We start from the raw sequence: 12780 nt of genomic DNA, 5'->3' as shown, positions 1-12780 counted from the left end.
GCACTTTAAAAAAGAGCTATCAAGTTATAAACACATGGAGGAACCATAAATGTATATTATTAAGTAGAAGAAGCCAATCTGTTTGATTACATCTATATGGCATTCTGTAAAAGGCAAACCCATGGGAGCAATACAGTGATGAGTGGTTGCCAAGAGTGGAGGGAGGGAGGGATGAGTAGGCAGAGTTACAGAGGATTTTCTTTTGGGTGTTGAAACTATTCTGTATACTTTAATGATGGATATAAGACATTATGTGTGGACTTCTCTGACAGTCCAGTGGTTAAGATTCTGCCTTCCAAAGCAGGCGGTGCAGGTTCGATCCCTTGTCAGGAAGCTAAGATCCCACGTGCCCCATGGCCAAAAAACCAAAACATAAAACAAGTAATATTGTAAAAAAATTCAATAAAGACTTTAAAAATAGTCCACATCAAAAAAAATTTGTTTAAAAAAGAAAAAGACATTATGTGTTTGCCAAAACCCATAGAAAGTACAGCACAAAGAGCAAACCCTAATATAAATTATGGACTTTGGTGAATTAAGAAAAAAAAAAGTGAAATGGGATTCAGAAGAAAAATATGATAAGTAGTTTTTGGAAACTTTAATTTCCAAAATTGTTTTTTATGGTGCTCTCCTTTGCCTTTTTGTCATTATAGTGTCATCAGTGGTTTGATTTCATGACATGTCTGCCAGAGTTTTTCTATTGTTTAAGACACATGGAACAAGAAAAATAAATTATTTATATGTTTTTTAAAGTGTTAGTCTGTTTTTTTTTTTTTAAAGTGGGTTAGAGAATCCACTAATGAATTTTTCCAAAGCATAGTTTGGAATTACTTCCCCATATTGCACCTTTGGGATTTGAATACTTTTTTGCTAAAAATGCAAAATTTTCTTTACTACCATTTTAATATTAACACTTGAAAACCTTCAACATATTGGTTTCAGAATTGGGACTGTTTGTTTTTAAAAAATATACAGTGTCTTGTAAAATATGTACAGATTTTTTTCATGTCCATGGAGTGATTCCCACCCCCCTCATCTCAGGAGAAAAAAAAAGAAATCAGTAAATTGTTATTTTATGCAGTTAAATATGGGAAAAGTTTTAGCTTTACTGACTAAATTTACCTTTCTATTCAGATAGAAATCCTCTGGTGATCTGATAGGTTCAGTACAATCCTTTAACTGGATTCTGAACAAAATCCTCTGGGTCATTAAGATTGTCATTGGACAAGAATTCAGGCACTGGGATAAGCAATATTGTTGTGCTGTTCTTTAGTTGTCTAGTTTTAACCTTCCCACCACACTTAGAAGTGTGACTGAGATGAGGGGCGGGGGGCAGGGGACTTGGGTGATTGGTTATTAGCTCTTTGGTTTATCAGTGCCAGGCAGTTTTGGAATGGCCAGTGTTTGGTTCCTCATTCAGTGTTCCAATCTATCTTTTAATTTATATTTTCTTACATTGATTTAAATTCATTGATATAGTACTACTTAACAGTATTCAATACAATCTTAAATATTCCATTTAATTTCTATAACTGATAGAAGAAGTCCTAGTCCATCTGTTGCCCTGTTGTTGATCTGAATCTGACTGATCAGGTCCCATTTAAGAGCAGAGCCCAACTCGCCACAGCAGGTGATGGTTAGGTGTTAGGAAGTAACGTTTTCTCTGCATGATCCTTCAGGAAGCTGACCTTGTTACAACTCACGAATTGGGGCACAACTTTGGAGCAGAGCACGACCCAGACGGTCTGGCGGAATGTGCCCCAAATGAGGACCAGGGAGGGAAGTACGTCATGTACCCCATAGCTGTGAGCGGTGACCACGAGAACAATAAGGTACGTGTCTTCTGGCACCTTATTTTTTTAATGTGATTAGGTAAGAAGAGATGATGCTGAATGATCATGAGAGCCCAGAAAAGCCTTCCATTCATGCTGCAATCCACAGGGTCACGTGACTGAGTGGCTGAGGGACTGCCTGACAACAGCTAGGGGTGGAACTGCACGTTACCAAGTACCGTGAAACATGGTCCATCTAAATCTGCCCATTTGGACTGTGTGTTGTCAAGGTTAATCATGTGTTGCTTTGAGCTGTATGGAAAATCACTTACTTACTGCCTTGCACTAGAGTCCTAGTTTGCAGGGTCTGGTGGGCTCAGACTTTCAGTTAAAATTTTCTTTCATTTACAAGCGTATCACTCTCATTAACTCTACATTGCTTCACAATTTGCATGTTTTAATAAACTTTTGCAACAAAGTATGTATAATTTGCCAGATGTAAGTGTCCTGTGGGTCAGGCCCTTTCCTTTCTGCTTTACAGCTCTGTCTTTAGTGCTCATTCAGGGTACCTGGTATGCAGTAAATACTGTTTACTTTGTCAAGTAAGTAGAGAGATCATATTCTGTTGAAGGTGTTTGGAATACTCGACACTCGTTGACTTGGGACATGGGAAATAGCTTCAGAGACTTCCTGAGAGTGGCTGTGGCTCACTCGTAGAGTCTGAACTGAAAGTCTTCATAGACATCTGTCTGGTTCTTTTTACTTTTTGTAAGAGAATGGAAAGTGGGGCTGAAAATTCCAAGCTTCTAATCATGACTTGGTCTTTCTGGTGACCAGTGCCCACTCAGGAGCCCACTCAGAGTCTGCTCATTACAACCAAAGACACTCCTATTACCTAGGAAATTATGGAGGTTTCAGGAGCTCTGTGCCCGGAGCTGTGGCCAGAGATGAGTGTATGTTTTATACTGTCTCATGAGGGTCTTGTCCTCTCTGCTCCTCAGGGGTCTCATGGCGCTTGTCTGGGTGGCAGATGAAGCCATTGTAGTCATTTGCAGACTGTGGAGGCCCTACCTCTAAAAGTATTCGGGCTGAGTTTTACCCAAATCTTTTTCCGCTTTTCTTGATATTTTCAAATTGTTTGGGAACTGGACTCTATTTTAGAGCATCAGGAAAAATGCCCAAATGTAGGTCATTTCTGTGGTTTTGCATATCAAGTAGACAAGCTAGGGGTCAACTGTAGCAACTCAAACTTAAGATCTTGGGAAGCAATGAAGACGTTTAGGTAATAATTTGAAATTTAATCTTTTAATAGACTGTATATATACGCACACACATATATATATGTAGTATCACACCTCTTAATAAACTCAACTTTTAAAACACTTTAAACATGGATGACTAATGTAAATTCAGGGAATCGGAGCAGACGTGTTCTTCAGGCCTGGATTATTGTATCTAGGAAGACAGGGGTCTGCCTGGTTCTCAGTGTCCCCGCAGTGGGGCAACTCTGAGCCTGAGGCTTAGTCTGGTGACTCTGCTCATGCCTGACTGGTGCGGGTGTTTGGTCTCAGCATTTGTGTAGCTTACTTTCCTGTGAAGAATTTTAGGCTCTTTACCAATTCACATAATGTTTCTAGCCTCCTGCAGAGGAAGATGCCATGCACGTGGCATTTAAAGGCGACCGTGAACCCTGATAAGCCTTCAAGCTGGTTTTGGTTGTGGCTTTTGTGTTAAAGTTTGTCCCTGGAGAATAAGCACAAACACTACCTGAATTTTTATGTTATCTTGGGTCCTTTGTGGCCTTTTTTCTCTTAAGATGTTTTCAAACTGCAGTAAACAGTCCATCTATAAGACCATTGAAAGCAAGTCCCAGGAGTGTTTCCAAGAACGCAGCAACAAAGTGTGCGGGAACTCCAGGGTGGACGAGGGTGAGGAGTGCGACCCCGGCATCATGTACCTCAACAACGACACTTGCTGCAACAGCGACTGCACGCTGAGGCCAGGTGTGCAGTGCAGGTGAGGGGTGTGGCATGGTGGGTGTTTGGGTGCCTAACGAGGGGTCCCCACAATGATGGGCTGAAAATACAGGGCCTTTAGAATCATTAGAGGGCCTGTGAAGTGTGTGTCTACCCCTGTACAGCAAGAAAAATGTTTTCTGGAAAGCAATTTGACATTCCATGACAAATCCTCAGTCTTGCATCCTCTCTGCTGTAGCGATGCCATAGTACAGAGAATCCTAAGGAAGCAGAGATGTACAAAGATGACTTAGCAAGGAGGTTCATGGCACATTCTTTCATAACAACAATCCTAGGACATAAACTCATTCCTGTGTATCTGTGCTGTAGAAGAGCATTGAAGAATACCATTGAATCACAGAAACTAAACGTGGAGGAAGGTTTAGTTACAAACCTCTAACTTGTTACAGGTTACAAGTTAGAAGGTCTTATATTTCCATTTTTAATGTCCTGTGCCTGGCTTAGAAGTAGAGGGGGTAACTTTAGTTTATGGTGAGTGCCAGATTTAACTGTATACAGTGCATATTAACACTGTAAATACTGACTAGGCTGCCTAGTTTCTTGACTACTGATTGCCTTGTGGGGTTGTTCTTTGTGGCGGTTTTTTTTTTTTTTTTTGCTTTAATTTTTGTCTGGGTCATGTGGCATGAGGGATTTTAGTCCCCTTACCAAGGACTGAACCGACGCACCCTGCATGGGGAGCACGAGTCTTAACCACAGGACCACCAGGGAAGTTCCTTTTTTAAAAAAAGAAAAAAAATGTATTAAGTGAATGAAAACCAGAGACACGAAGGTGTTTTAAAGATGAGTCACTGTGGACCACTGCTGCCCGTGTCTGCATTGGGAAGGGCAGAGGGACTCTGTCCGGTGGTGCCAGCACCTGGGAGTCTGCAGGAGTGGGTGGCCCCAGCCAGAAGGCTCTGCCCTGCCCTCTCGGGGCCCTGGGACATGACCATAGTCTGTGCTGTGAAGCTGGCCGTTGACTTGGACTGTGTGCTCTTTCTCTGCAGCGACAGGAACAGTCCTTGCTGTAAAAACTGTCAGTTCGAGACGGCCCAGAAGAAGTGCCAAGAGGCTATTAACGCTACTTGCAAAGGCGTGTCTTATTGTACAGGTATGTCCTCGTGGTGGTTCTCCTAGAATAATTTGTTCAGATGGGTATGCCTGTGTTTGAAAGCAGAGTTAATGTTTCATTCAGATGAACTTTTACCTCACGGACAGAGTTGAGTTGATCGCAGCACGCTTTGCATTGGTCACTGCAAGACCTGCGATCATTCACTTCCATTCTCCTTTCCCTCATAGGCATCAGCTTTAATGTCTTTGATATTTGCCTGGATAGGTGTATGTCCTTGAGATAATGTGTTATTTTTTGTTGCTGTTGTTGTTGAGTTGCTAAGTTGTTTGTCCAACTCTTTGTGACCCCATGGACTACAGCCCTCCAGGCTCCTCTGTCCAGGGGATCTTCCCGACCCAGGGACTGAACCCGTGTCTCTGCGTCTCCTGCATTGGCAGGCAAAGGCTTTACCACTGAGCCACCTGGGAAGCCGGTTATTTTCTGTGTGTGTGTGTATATATATATGTATATGTGTATTTTTTAATATTTATTTATTTGGCTGCACTGGGTCTTCGTTGCAGCATGTGGGCTCTAGTTTCCTGACCAGGGATCAAAATCGTGGCCCCCTGCAGTTGAGCACAGAGTCTTAGCTACTGGACTACCAGGGAACTCTATACATGTGTGTTTTTAATGTGCCAAAATGATACTCTACATTAGATCTTTTTTGAAAACTCTGTGCCATGTTTTTACGATTGTGTTTTCTATTGGTTTGTATTTCTGTGTATGTCTAGTTCATTGTTTTGGGCCCTTGCTGGGTTTCCAGTGATTTACTGTGTTTGCTTATCTGTTCACCAAGCAATAGCTGCTAGGGTTTCTCTCCTAATACTGCCCATAGGACTACACTGGGCACCCTCACACGTCTCCTGTGGGAGCCGTGAGGGCTTCCTGGGTGCACAGGGAAGCATGGAATTGCTTCGTCGTGGAGGGCAGCGCTCCAGTGGTCTCTGGAACAGCAGAATGGGTTAGTCAGGGCCACCGTGGGGTGTCCAGGTTCTGATGTCCTTGTCAGCACACTGTATTATGTAGCTCTCTTCTGCCAGTCTGAGTGTAAAGTGATTTCTTCTCCTTATTTACATTTTTCATGAACATCTCTATATTTGTTAGCTATTTAGATTTCTTCTGTGCATAATTAGTTCATTTATTTGGTCCATTTATAAAAATTGGGTTTAAAAAAAAAGTTGGGTTTAATATTTGCTATTATTGATTTGGAGTTCTTTTATGATAATCCATCTGGTTTAAATACTGCATATGCCTTCCTCCTATCTGTTGTCCTTTTGGAACAGAAATCTTTCTCTTGAATCAAATCTGTCATTTTGTTTGTGTGTGTGTGTGTGTGTGTGTGTGTATTTTTTTGAGTTGTGGGTCATTACAAAGATATTTTCCACAGTTGGTTCTGTTAGCTTCATAATTTTATCTTTTACCTTTAGGACTTTAATCTATCTGGAGCTAGTTTTAAGATTATCTGTATTGATTGTCAATATTCCCTGTAGTTCTGTCAGTTAATTCCTTTCAAAAAATCTCCAAGCTGTATTATCAGGTACATGTTCTCCACATCTTGGTCTTGCTATTCCTTCATCACTATGTAATGCTCCTTTCTGACCCTTGTGATTTAATTTTTTTTTTTTTAATTTTTGAAACTTTTATTGGAGTACAGTTGATTTACAGTGTTATGTTAGTTCCAGGCACACAGCAGAGTGAATCAGTTATGCATATACTCTTTTATTTTTTTATTTTATTTTTTTTTTTTGGAAAAGGTCTTAGTTTATTCTTTCATGAAAAATCTGCACAAGCACCACAGATACAGTCACTGCAGAATCTTTACTCCTTCTGTTGTCCAATCTCCAGCTCACTTTTTGCCAGCACCAACATTGGCCTTTGCAGTCCCCCTGACTTTCTTCATTCTGTTCTTGCGTTCCTTTCGCTGTTTTCTTGAGGTCTTTTTCTTCTCATACAGGCCATGTCTCGCAAGCCTGTGTTTGGGCTCGTTCTTCTTCGCGTAATCCAAGGAGTCGTAAATCATGCCGAAGCCAGTGGTCTTGCCACCACCAAAATGGGTTCTGAATCCAAACACAAAGATGACATCTGGTGTGGTCTTGTACATCTTGGCCAGTTTTTCCCGAATTTCTGTTTTAGGTACTGTTGCCTTTCCAGGGTGAAGAACATCAATGACCATTTGTTTCCGCTGAAGCAGTCGGTTGGTCATGAACTTCCTAGTCCGGATAGTTACTGTGTCGTTCATGATGGCCTGCATATACTCTTTTAAATTGTTTAATATTCGGTTTGCTGCCTGTGTGGTCATGGTGTCCTTCTTATTTGTCTGGTGTATCTATCCCTTCTTATATTTTTTAATTTATATATCCTTTGGTTGCTTGGCTTGATTTTTGTAACCACTTTATTGAGAGATAATAAGCATTTCATACCACCTGTCCACTGGAAGTGTAAGTTCAGTGGTTTCTAGTATATTCATGTTTGTGCATCCACCTACCAGTCAGTTTTCATTGCTTCAGAAAGAAACCTATACCCTTTAGCTATCATTTTGAATCTCCTCATCCTCCCAGCTTCAGACAACCACTATACTTTCTATGTTGATGGATTTGCCTAATCTGGATGTTTCATATAAACGGAATCATACAATGTGTGTGCTGCTTTCAGAATGTTTTCAAGATTTATACATGTTGTAGCATGAATCATTCCTTCATTTATTTTTATTGCTAAATAATATTCCATTGTATGGATATATCACATTTTCTTATTCATTCATCAGTTGATGGATTTTGGATTGTTGCTGCTCTTTGGTTGCTGTGAGTAAAGCTACTATGCAGATTTGTGTGCAAGTTTTTGTGTAGGCTTAGGCTATTTCTCACGTGTCTGTGTATGTGTGTATCCAGTTGTAGAATTGCTGGGTCCTGTGGTACATCTGTTTAATCCTTTGAAGAACTGCCAGGCTGTTTTCCAAAGTGACTGCACCATTTTACATTCCCACCAGCATGTGTGAAGGTTCCAATTTCTACAAATCCTCACCAATGCTTGTTATTATTTGTCTTATTTTTTTGGCTGCTCTGCACAGCATGCAAGATCTCAGTTTCCCGACCAGGGATCAAACCCATGCCCCCTGCGGTAGAAGTTCGGTCCTGACCATTGGACTGCCAGGGAATTCCGTCTGTCTGATCACAGCCATTCTACTGTGTCATTTGTGTTATTCGGTAGTTAAGTCTGAATTCTTTTGATTGGTTCCATTCCTCACTTGGGGGCTTCCCTGGTGGCTCAGCTGGTAAAGAATCTTCCTGCAATGTGGGAGACCTGGGTTTGATCCCTGGGTTGGGAAGATCCCCTGGAGAAGGGAAAGGCTACCCACTCCAGTATTCTGGCCTGGAGAATTCCATGGGGTCGTAAAGAGTCGGACACAACTGAGCAACTTTCACTTTCATTCCTCAATTGAAAGGCCAGGCCTGTGGTGTCTTTGTACAGTCCTTTCTCTCTTCTCTTTTAGCGTTGACTTTTAACTGCTTGTGCTTCTCGTTTTCCAGAATGAGTCACTCGTTTCATGCATTCTCCTGAATTTAACATTTTTGGGTGGCTTTTCTGTCTTTAAGAATCACTGATTCTTTCAAGAAATGTCTCTGGTTTACCTACAGTGTGACAAGATTGGACATACATTGATTCATTAATAGACTTGGTTTTTGCTCTCATAGAGCTTACCAGTCTGGTGGTCAGAAACAGAAAAGAACCACAGATGATCAAATAGATGAACACTGTAAGATGTGCTGTGAAGAGGAGAAGTGGCGTGTAGTAATGGGGCCTGATGGGGAGAGGGGCCTCCAGCGGAGGTGGGGGCCTCGGGTTGTCTGGGGGAGGAGATACTTGAGAGAAAATGTAAAGGGCCAGGACACCTGAAAGAGGGAGACAGGAACTCTCTAGGGGACTGAGCAGCGTGCGTTAAGGTTCTGAGGTGAGACGAATGGAAGAAGGTGAAGAAGGGTGGCCGTGGTCGTGTGGGCTGGGGTGGGCTGTGGGCAGGAGGCTCTCTGGGGGAGTGTGCGGTCAAGTCAGGGCTCACAGGTGTCTTTTACTAGTGGCAGTAGTAGGGATCTGTTTTATATACACATTCTTTTATACGCACGTTTTGTTTCACTACGAAGAGGATACCTGGAACGTGTAGATCCTGATGGAGGCAAGGCCGTGGGGCTGAGTGGACACTGGGCAGCGTAGTGCTTGGCACAGTGCTCCCCAGCTCCCAATGGAGCAGGTCCAGGTGACTCACGGTGACCGTGTGCCCCGCACTGCAGGTAACAGCAGCGAGTGCCCGCCTCCCGGAAATGCCGCCGATGACACTGTGTGCCTGGATCTCGGCAAGTGTAAGGACGGCAAGTGTGTGCCCTTCTGCGAGCGTGAGCAGAGGCTGGAGTCCTGTGCATGTAATGGTGAGCACGTGTCTGTAGCAGGAGGGGCGGAGGTGGCCCTTGCCTGCCAGCCCGACCCCGCCCTTGGGGGCCCGGCAGGGTCAGGGCAGCAGCGGAGCTCATGTACATGAGGCTCTGCTCCGTTTCAGAAACCGACAACTCGTGCAAGGTGTGCTGCAGGGACCCCTCGGGCCGCTGCCTGCCGTATGTCGACGCCGAACAGAAGAACTTATTTTTGAGGAAGGGCAAGCCCTGTACAGTAGGCTTCTGTGACATGAATGTGAGTATTTATTTATGTACAGTATTTATTCATGTGAAGCTTTTGTCTTGTAAATGCTTAGCTTTGAAAATGGAAGGAAATCAGAACACAGACGGTGCTACGTCTGACCACTGTCCTCTTGTGAGAGTCAGGTAGGTTCCATGGGTGTCTCTGGAGACCGCACAGGCCCTGGGGGCTTCATGCTAAAGCTGGTTGCTTTTATGCTGTGAGTCCCACTTACATACTCTTGCCTGGAAAATCCCATGGACAGAGGAGCCTGGTAGGCTACAGTCCATGGGGTTGCAAAGAGTTGGACACGACTTCACTTCCCACTTGGTTTTCTCTGCTAATTGTAAAACTTCAGAACTGTGGGCTCTGACCTTGAAATGGGTACAGAGTAGGTAGGAACGACCTGCCGGCAGCCCAACCCACCTTCGTCAGATCCTTGTGCTCCTCATAGAAACACGACTATCCTGGCACGCTCACAGAAGAGGGTTGCTAGGGGCTTGGGAGGCTTCTGCAGGCTTCTGGGTGTGTGTTTGTGTGTGTGTGTGTGTATGATCAGTGCAGCTTTACTTGATTTGACCCATCTTTAACAGACTGGTTTTCTGGAGTCTGTCTTCTGGTGACTAAATTCACTTATAAAAACGGACTTTAGGTCCTCATTTCAATGTGTCACAGGTGGACCCCTTTTCACGTTATGTGTTTCAACATGAAGGAAGCCACGTTCCTTCTAAACGCATGGCCCTTGAGGTAACACCTGACGTTTTCTGTTCTCAGGGCAAATGCGAGAAGCGAGTGCAGGATGTCATCGAGCGTTTCTGGGAGTTCATTGACAAGCTGAGCATCAATACTTTCGGTATGTGGTTTCCCCGGGTGGGAGGCTGCTTAGAACTGAGCTGACTTCCCTGACAACGTAAGAAAGTGTGGTTTCAGACTGATATGCCCGAATCCTGCAATGGGCTTCCCTGGTGACCCAGTGGGTAAAGAATCCTCCTGCAATGCAGGAGACCCAGGTTTGATCCCTGGGTTGGGAAGATCCCCTGGAGAAGGAAATGGCAACCTGCTCCAGTGTTCTTGCCTGGAGTACCCCCATGGACAGGGCAGCCTGGCGGGCTCTAGTCCACGGACGGGGTCACAGAGTCAGACACGACTGAGCAACTAACAGTCCTGCAATAGAGGAGGGAAACAGTCACCACTTACGTTCTGAAATGACTTTGTTGGCTAAAAAAAAAAAAAATGGGACTTACAGGTCTGTACCCGTATAGCATGGATGCACAGATTTTCAGACAAGGGAAGAGAAATTACAGACTGCTTTACTGGAAATGAACTCTTGACAGCATAAATGTGCAGTGCATCAGATTGTAGACTGCAAGCTGTAGATTGCCAGAATCCTGCTTGATGTGAGAATCATTTATTTACAAGTGGGTCTCAGATTTTCCACAAGTGAGGATGCACACTATGTCCTCTAGGATGCATAATTGAGTTTAGTCCCAGAAATAACCATGGGGCCCAGACAGCAGCAGCACTGTCTTGGCGAGCATTGTTCCTAGTACGAGCCTCCTCTAGCAGGATCCCCCCGGGCCATCCCTCTGGGGACCGGTGGGCCGCCCATGATGTGACGTGTCCTCCACAAGTGCGTTGGGCCGTTCTGGAGAGAGCGCCCGTGTGTGGGGAGGTGCTCAGGTCTCGTGTGGGTGGCATGGGTCCGGCCTCTCAGTGCCGGCTCCATCGCAGTACCCCGCTGGCAGTCTGTGCCCCCGACACCTGATGATACTCTAAGAATGCTGTTTTTTGACTCCTGAGTCCTTGCTCAGGACATTCACTGTTTGGAACTGTTCACAGGGAAGTTTCTGGCAGACAACATCGTCGGTTCCGTCCTGGTTTTCTCCTTGATATTCTGGATTCCTTTCAGCATTCTGGTCCATTGTGTGGTAAGTCACCAGTTTTCAAGTAATTGAAATATTTTGTTAAACTTGAGCACCTCTAGCCATAGAGCTGTTTTGAAAAGATAAAATTTAGTCTGACCTGTTTCTAATGACATTGTCGGTGTTACCCCTAGGAAAGCATATCTTGTTAAAAGACTAAATTTTTAAAAATGGTATTTTTTGTGTGTGGCCGTTTTGTTCTTGTGTGTAATTTCTGAGGGATTTTATACTTTCTAAGCACCAGAGACTCTGTAGCTGGACTTGTGTAGCACTTCTGAGTGAAGCTGTGGCACGAGCATTTTCAGGCTATTGTCACAGCGCAGATGGCAACCAGCAGCCGTCCAGAGACACTGCCCCATCTCGTCCAGGGTCCCGGCAGCACCGTTTGGGGTGTTCGGATCCTTCCCTGTGAGGACATGGAGCAGTCGTTTGACTGTTCAAGACAAGTAACAGCTAACAAGCTTGGTTGCACTTTGTGAAGCTCCAGTACTTCATAAGTTTTCTTAAAAATCAATTCTCCTTGCTTCTGTGGGAAAGTGAGGATCTGCCTGCTGTGCAGAGACGAGGAACTCAGACCCAGGCTTCCAGGCTTTTGCTCTGAAACTCCTGAGCAGGGTCCCTCCTGTGAGCACTTGGGAAGTTCCAATGCAGGGAATTCCAATCTTCCTGGCCCTGGCCACCTTCCCTCATGGCGCTGTCTCGTGAGGTTCCTTCCTCAGGTTGATGAGCCTGGTGGGCCTGAGGTAACCTCTGCTCAAGCCCAGCTCTGTTAAGAGTTGAAGCTCTGACACATGGCAACAGTACCACCCACTGCGGAGGCCTGGCCTTTGATTTCTGAGCAGAGCTGCCGACAGGAGGGCGGGCAGTGGCTGGTCTCCAAGCACAGAAGATGGTCAGGGCAGTCAGGCCTGGGCTCAGCCTCCTGCCTCGCCCGTGGTCACCCGTCACTAGTCAGCCCCAGACAGGGAGCAGGGCAGAGGCGGGGACTGTGTGTCCAGCCTTCCACAGTATGACTTGAGGGCCGGTTTGGGACTTGAGGCCTAGTTCCTCTCAGAGTTTGGGCCACAGAAGCTCAGGACACGCTGAGAAGAGTACTGAGGCTGGGGGGTGTGGGGCACTTTGAGGTCAGTGCCAAGTGAGGCCGTGGGCCCTGCCCCTCCACCTCCCAGGGCTGCCCTCAGGGTCAGCCTCATCTCTGAATGCGGAGCATGCACGGAGGTGTCCTGGTTGTTCCTGCCGAGGGCATGAGGCGAGTCTCTCAGAAAAACAGCAAACCTTGCCTGTTTCTGCAA

At 44.9% G+C, this 12780-nt stretch overlaps 2 protein-coding genes across 4 annotated transcripts in view; one reads left to right on the top strand and one right to left on the bottom strand.

The window, feature by feature from the left end:
• ADAM17 (ADAM metallopeptidase domain 17) overlaps positions 1-12780 on the top strand; it is a 42742-nt gene that overhangs the window by 27413 nt on the left and 2549 nt on the right. For all 3 annotated transcript variants that reach the window (XM_043917036.1, XM_043917037.1, XM_043917038.1), the window contains 7 exons: positions 1680-1832; positions 3589-3788; positions 4798-4901; positions 9188-9322; positions 9451-9581; positions 10341-10419; positions 11406-11494. In XM_043917036.1, coding sequence (XP_043772971.1) covers positions 1680-1832; positions 3589-3788; positions 4798-4901; positions 9188-9322; positions 9451-9581; positions 10341-10419; positions 11406-11494 — 891 coding nt within the window. The remainder of the gene's footprint in view (positions 1-1679; positions 1833-3588; positions 3789-4797; positions 4902-9187; positions 9323-9450; positions 9582-10340; positions 10420-11405; positions 11495-12780) is intronic.
• LOC122702985 (40S ribosomal protein S24-like) lies at positions 6637-7153 on the bottom strand. The gene has a single exon (XM_043917043.1). It carries the CDS (start codon positions 7150-7152, stop codon positions 6748-6750), a length of 405 nt encoding a protein of 134 aa, XP_043772978.1. The 5' UTR covers position 7153; the 3' UTR covers positions 6637-6747.

The sequence above is a fragment of the Cervus elaphus genome, chromosome 11 (genome assembly GCF_910594005.1).
Source record: "Cervus elaphus chromosome 11, mCerEla1.1, whole genome shotgun sequence".
In the NCBI taxonomy this organism is placed as follows: Eukaryota; Metazoa; Chordata; class Mammalia; order Artiodactyla; family Cervidae; genus Cervus; species Cervus elaphus.
Note: the sequence above shows the minus strand (reverse complement) of the source record. Positions and strands in the feature narration are given on the sequence as shown.